Source organism: Gastrolobium bilobum, unplaced genomic scaffold (assembly GCF_033153095.1).
Source record: "Gastrolobium bilobum isolate Gb01-03AN ecotype WA unplaced genomic scaffold, APGP_CSIRO_Gbil_v1 utg7600, whole genome shotgun sequence".
Taxonomy (NCBI): domain Eukaryota; kingdom Viridiplantae; phylum Streptophyta; class Magnoliopsida; order Fabales; family Fabaceae; genus Gastrolobium; species Gastrolobium bilobum.
Window position 1 is genome coordinate 91,454 of NW_026897674.1, and position 16,685 is coordinate 108,138.

The 16,685-nt window shown below is 35.7% G+C and overlaps 2 protein-coding genes across 2 annotated transcripts; both read left to right on the forward strand.

The window, feature by feature from the left end:
* The first annotated feature begins 1,318 nt into the window (after positions 1-1,318).
* Positions 1,319-11,556, forward strand: LOC133309185 (putative disease resistance protein At1g50180). Its single transcript, XM_061509920.1, has 4 exons — positions 1,319-1,430; positions 2,172-3,229; positions 9,245-11,055; positions 11,292-11,556. Exons 2-3 carry the CDS (start codon positions 2,215-2,217, stop codon positions 11,020-11,022), a joined length of 2,793 nt encoding a protein of 930 aa, XP_061365904.1. The 5' UTR covers positions 1,319-1,430; positions 2,172-2,214; the 3' UTR covers positions 11,023-11,055; positions 11,292-11,556.
* Positions 11,557-12,321: 765 nt separating this feature from the next.
* On the forward strand, positions 12,322-12,949 carry LOC133309239 (probable disease resistance RPP8-like protein 4). Its single transcript, XM_061509996.1, has one exon. It carries the CDS (start codon positions 12,386-12,388, stop codon positions 12,947-12,949), a length of 564 nt encoding a protein of 187 aa, XP_061365980.1. The 5' UTR covers positions 12,322-12,385.
* The last annotated feature ends 3,736 nt before the right edge of the window (positions 12,950-16,685 follow it).

The following is a 16,685-nucleotide window of genomic DNA, read 5'->3' on the forward strand; positions in this document are numbered from 1 at the left end:
ACCCATTTATAACTATGTTCTCCCAGGAGAACAAAGTTATAACGTTAAAGTTGTTTTTTTTTCTCTCTCCACGTCAGCAAACAGGTTCTGAAAAATAAATGAGAATATAGCTTATCTACAGCTACTCTTTATAACTATGTTCTCCGGGAGAACATAGTTATAAAGAGTAGCTGTAGATAAACTTATCTAAAGTGGCTACAGAAATGTTTACCCCATATATATATATATATGAGAAATACTTTTCTTATGTTGTAGGAAAGTTGTTACCTCATGTTGTAGAAATAAAATTATAAGTGAGACCCACAAGTAAGAGGAGAGAGAAAAAAAGAGTGGTGGGACCATCCCTCTTTTGTGTGTGTAGGAAAATTGTCTATTTCATGTAAAATGAGATAAATATAACCCTATATATATATATATGATTTAATGTTTTTTTTTTGTTGATAACATATGATTTAATGTTTTTGATGTTATATAGAATGAAATTATCTACTAAATAAATTATCTTTTACACATACTTCTTTTTCTCACATGGCTACATATGAGATTCATGTACTTATATATATATATATATATATAAAAGGAGGTAGGATCCTTTGATATCAGTGTCAAATTTGAAATTTGACACCTCATTTGAGAGCCGTTAAATCAAAAAAGATCAACGACTCTGATTTGCAAGCATGTGACACCATTGATCTTTTTTGATCTAACGACTCTCAGATGAGGTGTCAAATTTCAAATTTGACACTGTTGTCAAAGGATTCTACCTCTATATATATTTTTTATTTATTTTTGAATATTTTGTGTATAAAATATATTTTTTATTTAATATAGATTATTAGTATCAATAATTAATCTCTTCCTCGAAAATATTTATAATTAATATTTTTATTAACCTTAATAGTACTTATAATTTTAAATTTTTATTTATATCCTCTATTTTAGAAAATTCTGCTATACTCCCTTTATCAAGGGTAGCAGGTTTGAACCAACGTGGAAAAGTCTTTCCGACACACTTATTGACGAAAAGGGTTTTGGGTGGAGAGAAAAAAACTTTCTTCTTCGTTGACCTCGTTTTCTAATAAGTTGGAAAATGGGGAAAAAAAGAAAAAAATGAAGGATCCGACGACAAGTTAAAAATTGAATTTTAAAAGTTAATAACTTTTTTTTTTTTTAAAGTAAGAGACACGAAATCCGTTATATTAATTAGTATATATATAATAAACATTATCATTTATGATTTATGTAATCGTTATGTAATTTTCATTCATATGGATAAAAAAACTTAAAATATTAGAAATTGAAAATTCAATTGAGTATTCCAATTGTCCTGAGCTGCAGAACCACATGTATTGCTGCTTTGTTCTACCTACCACAATCATATTCATCGGTGAGCAATTGCCTGAGAACTCCATACCTGTACTCAATTGAAGGTGATATCTCCATCTTCTACAATTGATAGATCGTGTTATGTTAATCTATGGATCTGGTTATGCTCCAAGAATTGGCTTCTATATCTAATTTCTCCGTTCTTCCTTTTGAGTTTTATGCTTATGACATATACTAGTTGTTAAATCATTCATTATATTCTCTAAGAATTTATTAAACACTCTTTTTTTTTTAGGCCAAAGTCAATACTGGTCTGCTTCTGAAAGTGTGGGGATTTATTTTGCAATTGAAGTAACATAAGCGCAAGATTATGTCATAAACCGATTTTTTATGGTTTCTGGAACATGGGTCTGAGTAATAGATTATAGATATAATTGTATGGTTTGATTGTGTACGAAGTTCAATTGCTATCAAGATTTCTTACCGTTTTTCTCCTTTCCAATTTTTGCCTGCTTTTTGTACTTGAAGTTAAAAAAAAAAAAAAAAAAATTAACGTGCCCAGTTTTGGTTTTATCCCCTTTTTGCAATTTGAACTGGAAAACAAAGTGAAGAAGTAGGAAAATGTTTTTTTTTTATTGCCAAAATTTTGTGTATTAGAATCAAAACCGTTTGTGCTGCAAAATCTTATGACAATTTAATTAATTGTTATGCATTCGTATATGATCTATATATAGCGGAATTCCATCCATATATTTTTTTTTCTGTAAATAGAAGGCCTATTGTATATGTGTGAGTAAAGTATCTGTGTCAGATGTAATACCTAGCTGACAACAAGTTTTCCGCAGGTTAAGTCATCATCTTGTTCCTGAAGGAGACAGAATAATCATAATGGTTGAGTCAGTTGTGTCCTTTGCAGTTGAAAGGCTTGGTGACCTATTACTTGAGGAGGCCAAATTGTTAAGTGGGGTGAAAGTCCAAGTCAATAAAATGCAAGATGAACTAAAGTGGATGCAAGGCTTCTTGAGAGATGCTGAGAGAAGGCAGGATAAAGATGAGACTATAAAGAATTGGATATCAGACATCAGAAAATTAGCCTATGATGCTGAGGATGTGATTGAAGTTTATGCAATGAAGGTTGCATGTGGCATAAGTGTTGGAACTAAAAATCCTCTTTCCAGAGGTATGCATCTTCACAAAGTTGGATCTGCCATTGAATCCATTGACTCTCGAATATCTGACCTCACAAGAAGGTTACAAACTTATGGTTTGACCGAAACAAGAGACAACGAGGAGTCACGCTTTGAGAGGCAAAGGCAGTTGAGATGGTCTTATTCTCATATAGTTGAAGAGTTCATTGTTGGCTTAGATGAAGACATAAAACAAGTGGTGAGATGGCTATTGAATCAAGATCAACATTGTAGAGTGGTTTATATTTGTGGAATGGGCGGTCTAGGAAAAACCACTCTTGCCAAAAACATATACCATTACAATGCTATTAGGCGCCACTTTGAGGGGTTTGCTTGGGCATACATATCTCAACAGTGCAAGAAAAGAGATGTTTGGGAGGGAATTTTGCTTAAGCTTATTTCTCCTTCCAAAGAGGAGAGGGATGAGATTATGAAAATGAGAGATGAAGAATTGGCGAAGAAGTTGTATAAAGTTCAGCAAGAGAAAAAATGTTTGATCATCCTGGATGACATATGGAACAATGAGGCATGGGACATTCTAAGTCCTGCCTTTCCCTCTGAAAACACAAGAAGTAAGATAGTTTTTACATCCCGCAAGAAAGGCATTTCAAGGCATGTAGATCCTAAAGGCTTGCTTCATGAACCAAATTGCTTAAATGAAGAAGACAGTTGGGCATTGTTTCAGAAGAAAGCCTTTCCAAGAAAAGATCATCCAGGTACCTATTGTTAGAAATAATATTAATTTATTATTATTAGAATAGTCTAGATTGTGGGCTTGGCCCATTAGGTCATCCCATTAGGTCATCCCATTAGGTCTTTTAGTCTCTATAAATAGAGAGCCTCCTTGTACAGACTTACACACTTGAATATACGATATATTTCAGATTCAATTTGGTATCAGAGCTCTCGATCTGAGGGCTCTGCTTCCGCATATATATCTTTTCCTTTCTTTTTACTGCCGTGCATCATACCAGCAACCATCCTTTCACACCTAACCCTTATTTAGTCACAAATTTCTTGTCCTCAACATCGTATCATCGGGAAAAAGATCGTCAGCCTCCGTTCATCACCAGAAACCGCCACAAAACCACCGTCCGCCACTGTTCACCGCCGTCAGACTGCTTTTCCGGCGACTTTTCCGACCAACCACCACGCGATCAGGAGCGGCTCAGGGAGGCGACCCTGTCTGTCCAAGCCGCGTGTTGATCGGATCATCCACGCGCCGGTGGAAGTCTCCGGCGGCCGAACCACTGTTCCGGCGCGTGAGCCACCGTCCGGCCACCGTTCCAGGCTGGACCACCACCTTCTTGCTCGCCTCCTCACCCTCTTTCCAGATCTGGTCTCCGTTCGTTGTGGGTCCCATCCGTTTGAAAGATATCAGTGAAAAACCCGTTGTTTGGACACTTTTGTGCAACGTTTTTGAGCGATTTCTTGCTTTCTTGTAGTTCTTTGCTATTTTCTGGTCATCTCCTTTTATTTTGTGATGGAGGGCTCAAATAATGCGTCCAAAAACACGACTGGCATCATCTCCGGTACTACCTCATCTCCATTATTTTCTCGGGCCAGTGATTCCAATTGGAACAGTGGACGCAGTCGCAGACGTGGCCGCAGACAGCGGCCTCGTTGCAATTATTGCCAGAATCTTGGGCATTTTGAAGAACGCTGCTATAGGAAGTACCCTCATTTGAAGCCACCGTCTGCCAAATTTGCTCAAACTGATGTTACGCCACCTTCAACTGGATTAGTAACTCTTTCAAGTGCCGACTATGAGGCACTTCTCAATAAGGTTTCTTCTCAGCATCCTACTCAAGACACTGGTAATCATGTTGCTTGTTTTTATCAATCATCTCTTGGACCCTGGATAATAGACTCAGGTGCTACTCATCATCTTTGTGGTAATAAAGATCTCTTCACTTCACTTTCTTATTCTAATAACCTACCCCCTGTCACTCTTGCTGATGGGACTAAGGCTCCTGCTCGTGGAATTGGGGAAGCCAACCCAACTCCCCTTTTAACTTTGAGTTCTGTTTATTATATACCTGGCATTCCTTTTAATTTAATCTCTGTTAGCCAATTGATTCATTCTCTTTCATGTACTATTACCTTCTCTAAACAATCCTTTTCTATGCAGGATTCGGGTACAGGGAAGACGATTGGAGCAGGCGTTGAGTCACGAGGTCTCTACTATCTGATTGCACCACCTTCTCCAGTAGCCTGTTCTCTCACAGAGTCTCCTGAGCTAATTCACAGCCGTCTGGGTCATCCAAACCTCTCTAAGCTTCAGCATATGGTTCCCTTTTTATCCAATCTTAAGTCTTTAAACTGTCATTCTTGTCAGCAAGGAAAACACACTCGCTCCTCCTTTGCTAATAGAGTCAATAAAAGAGCTGATACTCCTTTTTCTATTGTTCATTCTGATATTTGGGGTCCGAGTCGAACAACGTCTATTTTGGGTTTTCAGTATTTTGTCACCTTTATTGATGATTTCTCTCGTTGCACTTGGGTTTATTTAATGAAAAATCGTTCTGAGTTATTTTCAATTTATCAAAAGTTTTGTGCAGAAATAAAAACTCAATTTGGTGCTTCTATTCAAATCTTGCGCAGTGATAATGCAAAAGAGTATGTGTCTCTTGAATTTTCTAAATTTCTGGATACACAAGGGACGATACACCAGACTACCTGTCCCCACACTCCACAACAAAATGGAGTCGCTGAACGTAAAAATAGACATCTAGTTGAAACTGCACATACCCTTCTCATTCATATGAACGTCCCACTCCGTTTTTGGGCAGATGCTATTATCACCTCATGTTTCCTTATCAACCGCATGCCCTCTTCTGTGCTAAATAATGATGTTCCCCACAGTATTTTGTTTTCCGGAGCACCTTCTTATCCTCTGCCTTTATATATTTTTGGTTGTACTTGTTTTGTTCATGATCTTACTCCAGGTAAAGACAAGTTGACATCCAAGGCATTCAAATGTATTTTCCTTAGGTATACACGTTTTCAAAAAGGGTATCGTTGCTATTCTCCTGATCTCAAGCGTTATATCGTTTCTGCTGATGTCACTTTCCTTGATTAGCAGCCTTTTCACTCTACTCCGTCTCCAGTGTCCCAAGTTGATCAGGTCCTTCCTGTTCCTTTTCTTGACTTGTCTTTACCAGCTGCAGGTGACCCTATTCCAGAGGAGCAACCAATTACCTCCATACCTGCAGATCGTCCTCTCCTCACATACCAGTGTCGTCAGCCTGCACCTCCTCCGACTTTGCCTCTTAATGACTCATCGCCCTTTCCCGTCGGCTCTTCTCCTCCGGATCCTCCATCAGAGACTCCTCCCATTGCCCTTCGGAAAGGTATTCGATCCACTCGAAATCCTCATCCCCTTTATTTTTTCTTGAGTTATGACAGACTTTCTTCACAACATTTTACTTTTGTTTCTAGTCTCTCTTCTGTTTCCATCCCTAAAACCACAGGTGAAGCACTATCTCATCCAGGGTGGCGCCAGGCGATGCTTGATGAAATGCAGGCACTTCACTCCAATGGCACTTGGGATCTTGTCCGTGCTCCTCCCGGGAAGTCTGTTGTTGGTTGTCGATGGGTGTTCACAGTTAAAGTTGGTCCTGATGGCACTGTTGATAGCCTTAAAGCTCGCTTAGTGGCCAAGGGATACACACAGATCTTTGGTCTTGATTATGGGGATACCTTTTCTCCTGTTGCTAAGATGGCTTCTGTTCGCCTGTTTTTTGCCCTTGCCGCCATTCATCACTGGCCCCTTCTCCAACTTGATATTAAGAATGTTTTTCTACATGGTGACTTGCAGGAGGAAGTTTATATGGAGCAACCACCAGGTTTTGTTGCTCAGGGGGAGAGTTCTGGAATGATATGTAAACTTTGGAAATCTTTATATGTCCTGAAGCAATCTCCTCGGGCCTGGTTTAGCCGCTTTAGTTCAGCTGTTGAATCCTTTGGATTAATCAGAAGCAAAGCCGATCATTCTGTCTTTTACCGGCATAGCTCTTATGGCCAGTGCGTTTATATCCTGGTCTATGTTGATGACATTATCATTACAGGCAGTGATCAGACCGGGATTGATCAGTTGAAAGAGCATTTATTCAATCAATTTCAGACCAAAGATCTTGGCAGACTTTGATATTTCTTGGGGATCGAAGTTGCACAGTCTAGGCGGGGCATTTCCATCTGTCAGAGGAAGTATGCACTGGATATCCTAGATGAGACTGGCATGTTAGGCTGTAAACCCATTGATACACCTATGGACCCCAATGTTAAGTTATTACCAGGACAGGGGGAGCCACTGCCAGATCCTAGTCGCTACCGCCGACTAGTTGGAAAATTGAATTATCTTACTGTGACAATGCCAGATATCTCCTTCGCAGTGAGTGTTGCAAGTCAATTTCTTGATTCTCCCTGTGACTCCCATTGGGATGCAGTTATTAGAATTCTCCGATATATTAAAAAGGCGCCATGAAGAGGTTTATTATATACAAATAAAGGGAGTTCAGAGATCTCTAGTTATTCAGATGTTGACTGGGCAGGTTCTCCTTCAGATAGACGATCCACCTCAGGGTATTGTGTTCTCTTCGGAGGAAATTTGATCTCTTGGAAGAGTAAGAAGCAAACTGTGGTCGCCAGATCCAGTGCAGAGGCAGAATATCAGGCAATGGCAAATGCAACCTGTGAGCTCATCTGGCTGAGTCAATTGTTGAAGGAACTCCATCTCTGTGAACAAAGGCCTATGAAGCTCATTTGTGACAACCAAGCCGCTTTGCATATATCCTCTAACCCAGTCTTTCATGAGATGACCAAACATATAGAAATTGACTGTTATTTTGTTAGAGAAAAGATCCAGTCAAGGGAGATCGAGACAGCATTTGTCAATTCCAATGATCAACTTGCGGATGTATTCACTAAAGCTCTTAGAGGTCCCCGAATAGATCATATTTGTAACAAGCTGGGAGGTTTTGATATATACGCACCAGCTTGAGGGGGAGTGTTAGAAATAATATTAATTTATTATTATTAGAATAGTCTAGATTGTGGGCTTGGCCCATTAGGTCATCCCACTAGGTCTTTTAGTCTCTATAAATAGAGAGCCTCCTTGTACAGACTTACACACTTGAATATACAATATATTTCAGATTCAATTCCTATGAATGTCTTTAGTGAGCAAGCTTATTTAACCTTGAAATGTCCATTTAGTTTGTTTAATTTTTTCATCATGCACACTTCAAACTATTTTGGTTAATTCTGATTCCCTGAACTCTCACTAATCTTCCATAATTATGTTATGTGATCACTGAAGGAATGTGAGAAAATTAAGTTGTGATTTTTTGTTGTTTAATTGACTATAATATGTGGTCCTTCTGGTATTTAAACAATAGCAAAGCCCTTTTAAAGCCATCTATTGCAATTTAAAAGGAAATTTGAAAGTTAACAAAACCTTAGGTGCTCTCCTTTCATATGAAATGTATTATATCTCCATCCATCAAAAAGAATCTGGTAGTTAACAATGAAATTTCTGTTAAACTACATTAAAAGCACTGAATTACTACTTTCAACATATTCTTCATTCCTTTGGGTTCTAGAGGGAGGGACACATTTTTCTGCAGCTCTATATACAACAATATAAGTCTTATATAATAGATTTTTTTTTAAAAAAAAAAAAATGAGAGAGCTTGAAGTATTTTCTCCTTATATATTGAGATTATATTCTTTCTTTTTTTTGTGAAGTAACAAAAGTAGTTATAGTACTGTTCTAAGTATAACCATCATTGGAGAACAAGATACATATGAGTAATTAGTTTAATACATAATGTAGGAACTAGGAAATACCTAGTCTTGACTGTCACTTAGTTGGGTTTGAGATGGAACAGTTGCAGATTTCTTTTCTCTTGCTTTTGTTTATGAGGCAGATGCAGAGAACCACAACATTTCAGAAAGAAAAAAAAAAATATGGATTAGTTTCATACAGATTCTCGTAATATTGTTTCCTTCTTCTAGCACTAGTCTTTGAAATATCATTGATCCTTAAAGGAGTATTTAGAGTTTTGGCTTGACCGTCATTTGCTCTTTTTGCTTTCTTCATAAATGAAACATTCATTGGGGGCGGGGGATTGTGTTGAAGGAACCAAGTTAGATCACCATGCGTGATGAGTTTACATTGATTCATATATTATTCTAACTGTTGTGTACTCTTTACATGCTTTGTTAATATTATCGCGACCATTTGCTTTGTTAGGACTTGATTCTCACAGGCTAGTGAATTTTTCTTGATTCTAAAATTTTGATTGCTCAAGAGTTGATATAGATCTTTAATAGGAAGTCATATCATTGTTTTTTTTTTTTTTTATTGTTTTACTTTATAAAATGCATTGGAGTCTAAATGGGAAACAGAGGAGGGCAGGAACTTTCTGCTTTTTGTCTGGTTAATAGCAATTGGCTTGCTTTGGGTATGGCCCTTTTTGTTGATGTATATTTAAGAATATGACTCTAAAAGAAAGGTTTTATACTCTTTAACATTGAATTATTTGGTGAGTAGTAATTATTGTTAAGATTAAAAGTTGTATCATTTTTTTCTGCATACCTTGTATGGAAACATGGCAATGTGTAAAAACCTCACTTTTTTTTTTGCATGTATTAAGGCAGAACTTCTGTAAGCATGTTCATAGTACCATTGTTCTGTTAACGTGAGCATTAGCATATGACTTTTGCAGAGTTCACAATTTGCAATGACTTTCAAAGATTAGGCAGAGAAATGGTTGCAAAGTGTGCTGGTCTGCCTTTGGCTATTGTCGTGCTTGGAGGGCTTTTGGCTACAAAGGAGACGGTCAACGAGTGGGAAATGATACACAGATATATAAGTTCATACCTAATAAGAGGTGAGGTACATGAAAGACAGTCAAGATTAGTTGAGGTGTTGGATCTTAGTTATCATGACTTGCCTTTTCAACTGAAACCATGTTTTCTCTATTTAAGTCAATTCCCTGAAGACTCTGAGATACCAACAAACAAATTAATTCAGTTGTTGGTAGCAGAAGGTGTTGTTTCATCTCGATATGAGATTGAAAGGGATGAGACAATGGAGGATGTTGCTGAACGCTACCTAGGTAACTTAATAAGCCGCTGCATGGTTCAAGTTGGTCAAATGGGGTCTACTGGAAGGATTAAAACCTGCAGGCTCCATGATTTAATGCGTGATCTGTGTTTGTCAAAGGCCAAAAAGGAGCATTTTCTTTACATCATTGGTGGATCAAAGCAAAATAAAACCGTTGATGTTGCTTCCTCATCTAATCTATCAGATGCAAGACAAACTGGTGGAGTTCGCAGACTTGCTGTCTTCTTGGATCAACATGTTTATCAATTGTTTCCACATAACGAGCAAGTGAATCAACACTTAAGATCTCTTGTCTATTTCCATGATAAGAAATGTAGATTGGAATACTGGGAGCTAATCAAAGGTGTTTTTGAGAACTTCAAATTACTCAGAGTTCTAGACCTTGAAGGAATTAAGGGGCCAAAGGGACAGTCATTGCCTAAAGAAGTTGGAAATCTGTTCTGGTTGAAATTTCTGAGCTTAAAAAGAACTCGTATCCAAATATTGCCATCTTCCTTGGGCAATTTGGAGAATTTGCAGTCTCTAAATTTGCAAACTATCAACAAAGTGAGCTGGGATTCAACTGTAGAAATTCCGAATGTAATATGGAAGTTGAAACGGTTGAGACATCTATATCTTCCAAATTGGTGTGGGAATGTTGCTAACAACATGCAACTGGAAAATCTGATCAACTTGCAGACACTAGTGAATTTTCCTGCCAGCAAATGCGATGTAAAAGATCTGTTGAAATTGAAAAAGCTCAGAAAATTAGTACTGAATGACCCAAGACACTTTCAAAAGTTTAGTGAAAGTTTCAGTCCCCCTAATAAAATGTTAGACTGCCTTCAATCATTGTCCTTAAGGACTGACATGCTTTCTTTCCCTGACAAAGCAGTAGATGTTGAAAAATTGGTTCTAGGATGTCCTTCCCTCCTTAAACTGCATGTAGAAGGGAGGATGGAAAAGCTGCCAGAAGCCCGTCTATTTCCTCCGCAACTTGCAAAGTTAACTTTATGGGGTTGTAGACTTGTGGAAGACCCAATGGTTACATTAGAGAAGCTTCCTAACTTGAAGTTCCTGAGTGGGTGGGAAATGTTTGTTGGAAAGAAAATGGTATGCTCACAAAATGGTTTTCCTCAACTGAAAGTTCTACTACTTCGTGGCTTGCCTAATTTAGAGGAGTGGACAGTAGAGAATCAAGCTATGCCTAATCTTTACAGATTAGGCATATCTGATTGTAACAAGTTAAAAACTGTTCCCAATGGACTAAGATTTGTTGCTGGTCTCCGGGAGTTAGAGATCAGATGGATGCCTAATTCATTCAAGACCAGGCTTGGAACTGCTGGAGAGGATTACCACAAAGTCCAACATGTGCCATCCATTGTATTTTTGAACTAAGCATTAAAGTTGAAAAGATTAAATAAATACCAGGTGCAAGTGACTTTCTCAATCTCTTTTTCTTTTGCTTTTACTATATTAGCTTTCTATTTTCATTACCATTTGTTAACCAAACAAATAAGCAGGGCACAGCTTGTTTTCGGTTATAGATAATATTCTCTGAACTTGAACATTCTTCCTTTTTAATATTAAATGAAAAAGGAAGTTATTTTTGTATGACTTTGTTTACATGATATTTTCTGCTTACAATTTTAATGCTCCTTTTGCAGTAAAGCAACAGGTGTCATCCTTACTCTTGTGCTTCAGAAGCTGAAGTTTTAAACCTGATCTTTTCGGTGGTATACCTCTGTATTTGTTATAAGTGTTTGTTTGCATGGTGCTTTGATGAATCCAATTGAATTTGTTTAACGTGCAAAACCACAGACACTGATATGTGTATTTCTCTCACAATGTGATTAATGTTTGATAGTGTAGTGCAAAACTTGTAATTGAATAACAACACTGGTGTGTGTATGTTTCTCATAATGTGATTGATGGTTACTTCTCAGTTGTTGCATCATGAACAGCTAGTATCACTTTTTTTTTAATTTATTATTTTTTTGGTATTTTGGTCAGATGGTCTGGTCAGCTTGCATAACCTTCAGTCCTCAAATAATTTTATGATTTTCTTCGCTTTGAATCAAATTTTTGGTGAAAGAACCAATAGAAATGAAGAGTTCAAAAAAAAAAAAAATCATAAAATTAAAAAACAATACAGATGCAAATACAAGTAAAATGCTTGAAATTAAAAGAAGGTAGGGATGAGATAACTGCGCGAAGGATTATCTGAAGGGCTGTATTGGATTTTAATATATTATTTTTGGACAAAAAATTTATTGTTATTCAATTAGGATTTTAAAGGATTGAAAAAAAAAAATCACGTGGCATTTGATTAGGTTTTTAAAAGATTATTTTAGAGTTCGTCCAATCTGTTGATATTCAATCAGGATTTTAAATAAGGAAAAAATAATCTTGTAGTATTCAAAAATCTGACGATTTTATTGAGTTTTCTATTAATGTGGATTTTGTAAGATTTTTTAGTAAGAAATATAAATAGGATGTCTCTCTCACAATCTCACCTTAACCTTAGGATTTCTTGAGATTTTTCTATTGCAGTGTCTTCTTTTTCTTTTGGCGGGTTAACTCGCTCGAAACTCGGTTCCGTCATGGGAGCTTCATCACAAAATAACTCAGAAACAACAAACCAACAAGATTATAATAATCAATCTAAAAAATAGCATATTTTTGAAAGCTCAGAAAATTAGTACTGAATGACCCAAGGCACTTTCAAAAGTTTAGTGAAAGTTTCAGTCCCCCTAATAAAATGTTAGACTGCCTTCAATCATTGTCCTTAAGGACTGACATGCTTTCTTTCCCTGACAAAGCAGTAGATGTTGAAAAATTGGTGCTAGGATGTCCTTCCCTCCTTAAACTGCATGTAGAAGGGAGGATGGAAAAGCTGCCAGAAGCCCGTCTATTTCCTCCGCAACTAGCAAAGTTAACTTTATGGGGTTGTAGACTTCTGGAAGACCCAATGGTTACATTAGAGAAGCTTCCTAACTTGAAGTTCCTGAGTGGGTGGGAAATGTTTGTTGGAAAGAAAATGGTATGCTCACAAAATGGTTTTCCTCAACTGAAAGTTCTACTACTTCGTGGCTTGCCTAATTTAGAGGAGTGGACAGTAGAGAATCAAGCCATGCCTGATCTTTACCGATTAGACATATCTGATTGTAACAAGTTAAAAACTGTTCCCAATGGACTAAGATTTGTTGCTGGTCTCCGGGAGTTAGAGAACACATGGATGCCTAATTCATTCAAGACCAGGCTTGGAACTGCTGGAGAGGATTACCACAAAGTCCAACATGTGCCATCCCCATTGTATTTTTGAACTAAGCATTAAAGTTGAAAAGATTAAATAAAGGAAAATAATTTTCTTATGTTGTAGGAAAAAATTTCTCTCAGAGTTTCAAGATTGCATAATTACCTTATGTCTATTCCTAAGATCACAAGGATTATAATAAATTATCAAGTCAAGGTTCATGTAGAAACAAAATTATAAGTGGGACCCACAGGTAAGAGGAGAAAGAAAAAATAGAGGTGGGATCCACCTCTTTTGTGTGTGTAGGAAATTGGCTTCTCTTATGTAATATGGAATAAATATAACTCTTAAATAAATATCAGGTGCAAGTGACTTTCCCAATTTCTTTTTCTTTTTCTTTTACTATCTTTTACTATATCAGCTCTCTGTTTTCATTATCATTTGTTAACCAGACAAATAAGCAGGGCACAACTTGTTTTCCCTCAATGATTATAGATAATATTCTCTGAACTTGAACATTCTTCCTTTTTGATATTAAATAAAAATGAAGTTATTTTTGTATGATTGTGTTTACATGATAATTTCTGCTTACAATCTTACTGCTCCTTTCATGTGAAGATAAGATGAACATGTAAAAAAGAAAAGAATTCTGGAACGATTTCTTGTATTGAATATTATGAAAACAATTACATTTTGTTACTGAATACACACAGCCTTATATACTGATTTAACTAACTAACATAACTACTATTCACTAATATAACTAACAACTAATTGACTGGGCTTTGCCCATTCACTAGTGTATCCTTTCACCCCCTAAGCTGAGTGGGCTTATATTCGAAGACTCTCAGCTTGAGTTTGAAGTCCATGAACTTGGTAGTGGCACAACTTCACATGGTCTTACCATTCAACCTTCAACACACTTTCACCTTGCTGTATACAGTGATTCTGACTGGGGATCTGATGTAGATAATCGAAGATCTACTAGTGGCTTTTGCTTTGTGGCGGAGCTAAGGTTTAATTTTAGCCGGGATAAAAAATTTGACATATCAAATTATCAAAATATTTTTGTAATTATACAAATCTATTATGAAAAAAATTTACTTAAAATTTATAAAGTAATAGGATTGATGTTACTTTAACAAATAATAAATATTTATTTAAAATTTAAAATATAATATAAAATTAAATTAGTAATGAAAGTGAAAATTATATGCATATATACATATATAAAATTTTCATGTGATTTTTATGAACATTTTCATGTGATCTTTATTAATATTATTTCATGTGATATTAATGAAAATTTATTTCATATGATGTTAATGAAAATTTATTTCATGTGATATTAATGAAAATTTATTTTATGTGATCTTTGTGAATATTTTTTTTTATCTTTTATATTTTAATTTGGTTTGAGGCCTATAAACTTTAATTTGCAACTTGGTAGGCCTTACAGGTCGAATTAGATTTTTTAGTTTTTTATAATAGGTCAGGCTAGACCTATAAATCAAGTCTTTAATAGGCTAATAGGTCAGTATAGGCTCTAAATATTTTACATAGGCTTAGGCTTAGGCTTAGGCTATCAAAGTCAAAGTCTGGTCTAACTTGGCCCATTTATATCACTAGTCGTGACATGTGAAGAACATCAACGTAGAGGGACAACAAACTTCACAATTAAAAAGAAATATAGAACAATCAGCAACAAATGTCTAAAATCATTTAAATGACATTGGATCCAGATAAATCATTTAATCAGTGTATAGATATTTTAAATATTTTTAAAATACAAAAAAAAAAAGAAGTTGTTAATGAATATGTACAAGAAATTTTCATACTCCATATATATACGCATTCGACATCAGCAACGAGAAATCAGAGAAAGGGAGCGCCATGCGTAAATAAACAAAAGAAAGGAGATTCAGCTACCTTATCTTTGTTTTTTCAAGTTTCAGAAGAATCTACAAAGAAACAAAAGAAGGGAGATTCAAGATCGCTACTAGCCTACTACCAATAACGGGACAAAAAAAAAGTACAGTTAAAGAACATATCAGTACCTTCTTGCCGGATACAGCACTGCGACGGAAACCATCATCTTTGTCACGCCCTAAAAACTGATCAAGTACAAAAAGCTAGGAAAATAAAGAACCATAGAAGCAAGTAAATGTATTGAATTTCTGAGCCAGATTACAATAAAAACCTTGGAAAGCTGCACAGGGCTCCTCCTCCTCTCATCATGTTGCTTCTATATAAAAATCTCATTGCCAGGACAACCCCGATCAAGAAACAACATCCAAGCAAGTCAATCAAGCGCCCCCAAACATGTCACAGATCCCAGCTCCAATTTCAAAGAGCAAATCATAAAATAGGCAGAAAGTATCATAAGCAATTATTTACCCGGGTACACTCCTTCTTACCCGGGTAAATAATTCAAGCAATTTCCCAGGTGCCAAGAAAAATACTCGGGTACACCCCTCCCTATTTGGGTAGGCAAAAAATTTCAAAAAATACCCGGGTAGGGAGGGGTGTGCCTGGATAGGCTTGGTGGTCAACGGTCAAACAATGGCAGATTGGTGTTATATTTTTGAAGGGGGTTAAATTTTTAAAATAGTTTAAAATAAAAGTCAATTTGATAATTAATTATTAATAAAAAATTATAAGGGTCAAAAAGCCCTCAAAATGTGATTAATGTTTGACAGTGAAGTGCAAAACTTGTAATTGAGTAACAACACTGGTGTGTATGTTTCTCATAATGTGATTGATGATTACTTCTCAGCTGTTGCATCATGAACAACCAGTATCACTTTTTTTTCTTAATTTATTATTTTTTTGGTATTTTGGTCAAATGGTCTGGTCAGCTTGCATAACCTAAGTTCAGTCCTCAAATAATTTTATGATTGAAAGAACCAATTGGGGGAAAATTATTCTGAGTTCAAAAAAAAAAATCATAAAATAAAAAAACAATACAGATGCAAATACAAGTAAAATGCTTGAAATTAAAAGAAGGTAGGGCTGAGATAATTGCGCGAAGGATTATCTTAGGGGTTATTAGATTTATTATTTTTGAACAAAAAAATTTATTGGTATTCAATTAGGATTTTAAAGAATTGAAAAAAAAAATCACGTGGTATTCGATTAGTATTTTAAAAATCTCACGATTTTAATGGATTTTCTATTGATGTGGATTTCATGAGATTTTTTAATGAGAAATATAAATAGGAGACCCCTCTCACAATCTCACCTAAACCTCTAGGACTTGTTGAGATTTTTCTATTGTAGTGTCTTCTTCTTCCTTTGGCGAGTTAACTCACTCGAAACCCGGTTCCGCTATAGGAGCATCGTCAAAGCTCAAAAATAACATATTTTTGAGTGATTTTATCACAAAACAACCCAAAAACAACAAATCAACAATATTCTACTATAATCCATCTAAAAAATAGCATATTTTTTTTAGCGCTTTTGGAAGTTTAAAAAATGATTTTTCAAGCTATGGATCGCGATTTTTCTTAGCACAAAAAAGTATTTTTTTATTACAAATAGGGGAATTATTTTGTAACAATCAATTAGTGTTACTACCAATGTTACTTCCAATCAATTTCACCATTAGATCGATTATGTTGATCCAACGGTTATATTTATTTTCATCTTTGTATGGTTATGATTCCTTATATTTAATATTTTATATTTATTTTTACTTTTGTATGGTTATGATTTCTCATATTTAATGCTTTCACATTAAATTTGGGAAATCATAACCAAACAAAGATGGAAATAAATATAACCGTTGGATCAACATAATCGATCT

Bases quoted from the DNA above. Each gene is read 5' to 3' on its own strand.
- LOC133309185 (XM_061509920.1), top strand. From the start codon at position 2,215: ATGGTTGAGTCAGTTGTGTCCTTTGCAGTTGAAAGGCTTGGTGACCTA. The intron at 3,230-9,244 runs GTACCTATTGTT...TGACTTTTGCAG, and splicing joins TCCAAGAAAAGATCATCCAG to AGTTCACAATTTGCAATGAC.
- LOC133309239 (XM_061509996.1), top strand. From the start codon at position 12,386: ATGTTAGACTGCCTTCAATCATTGTCCTTAAGGACTGACATGCTTTCT.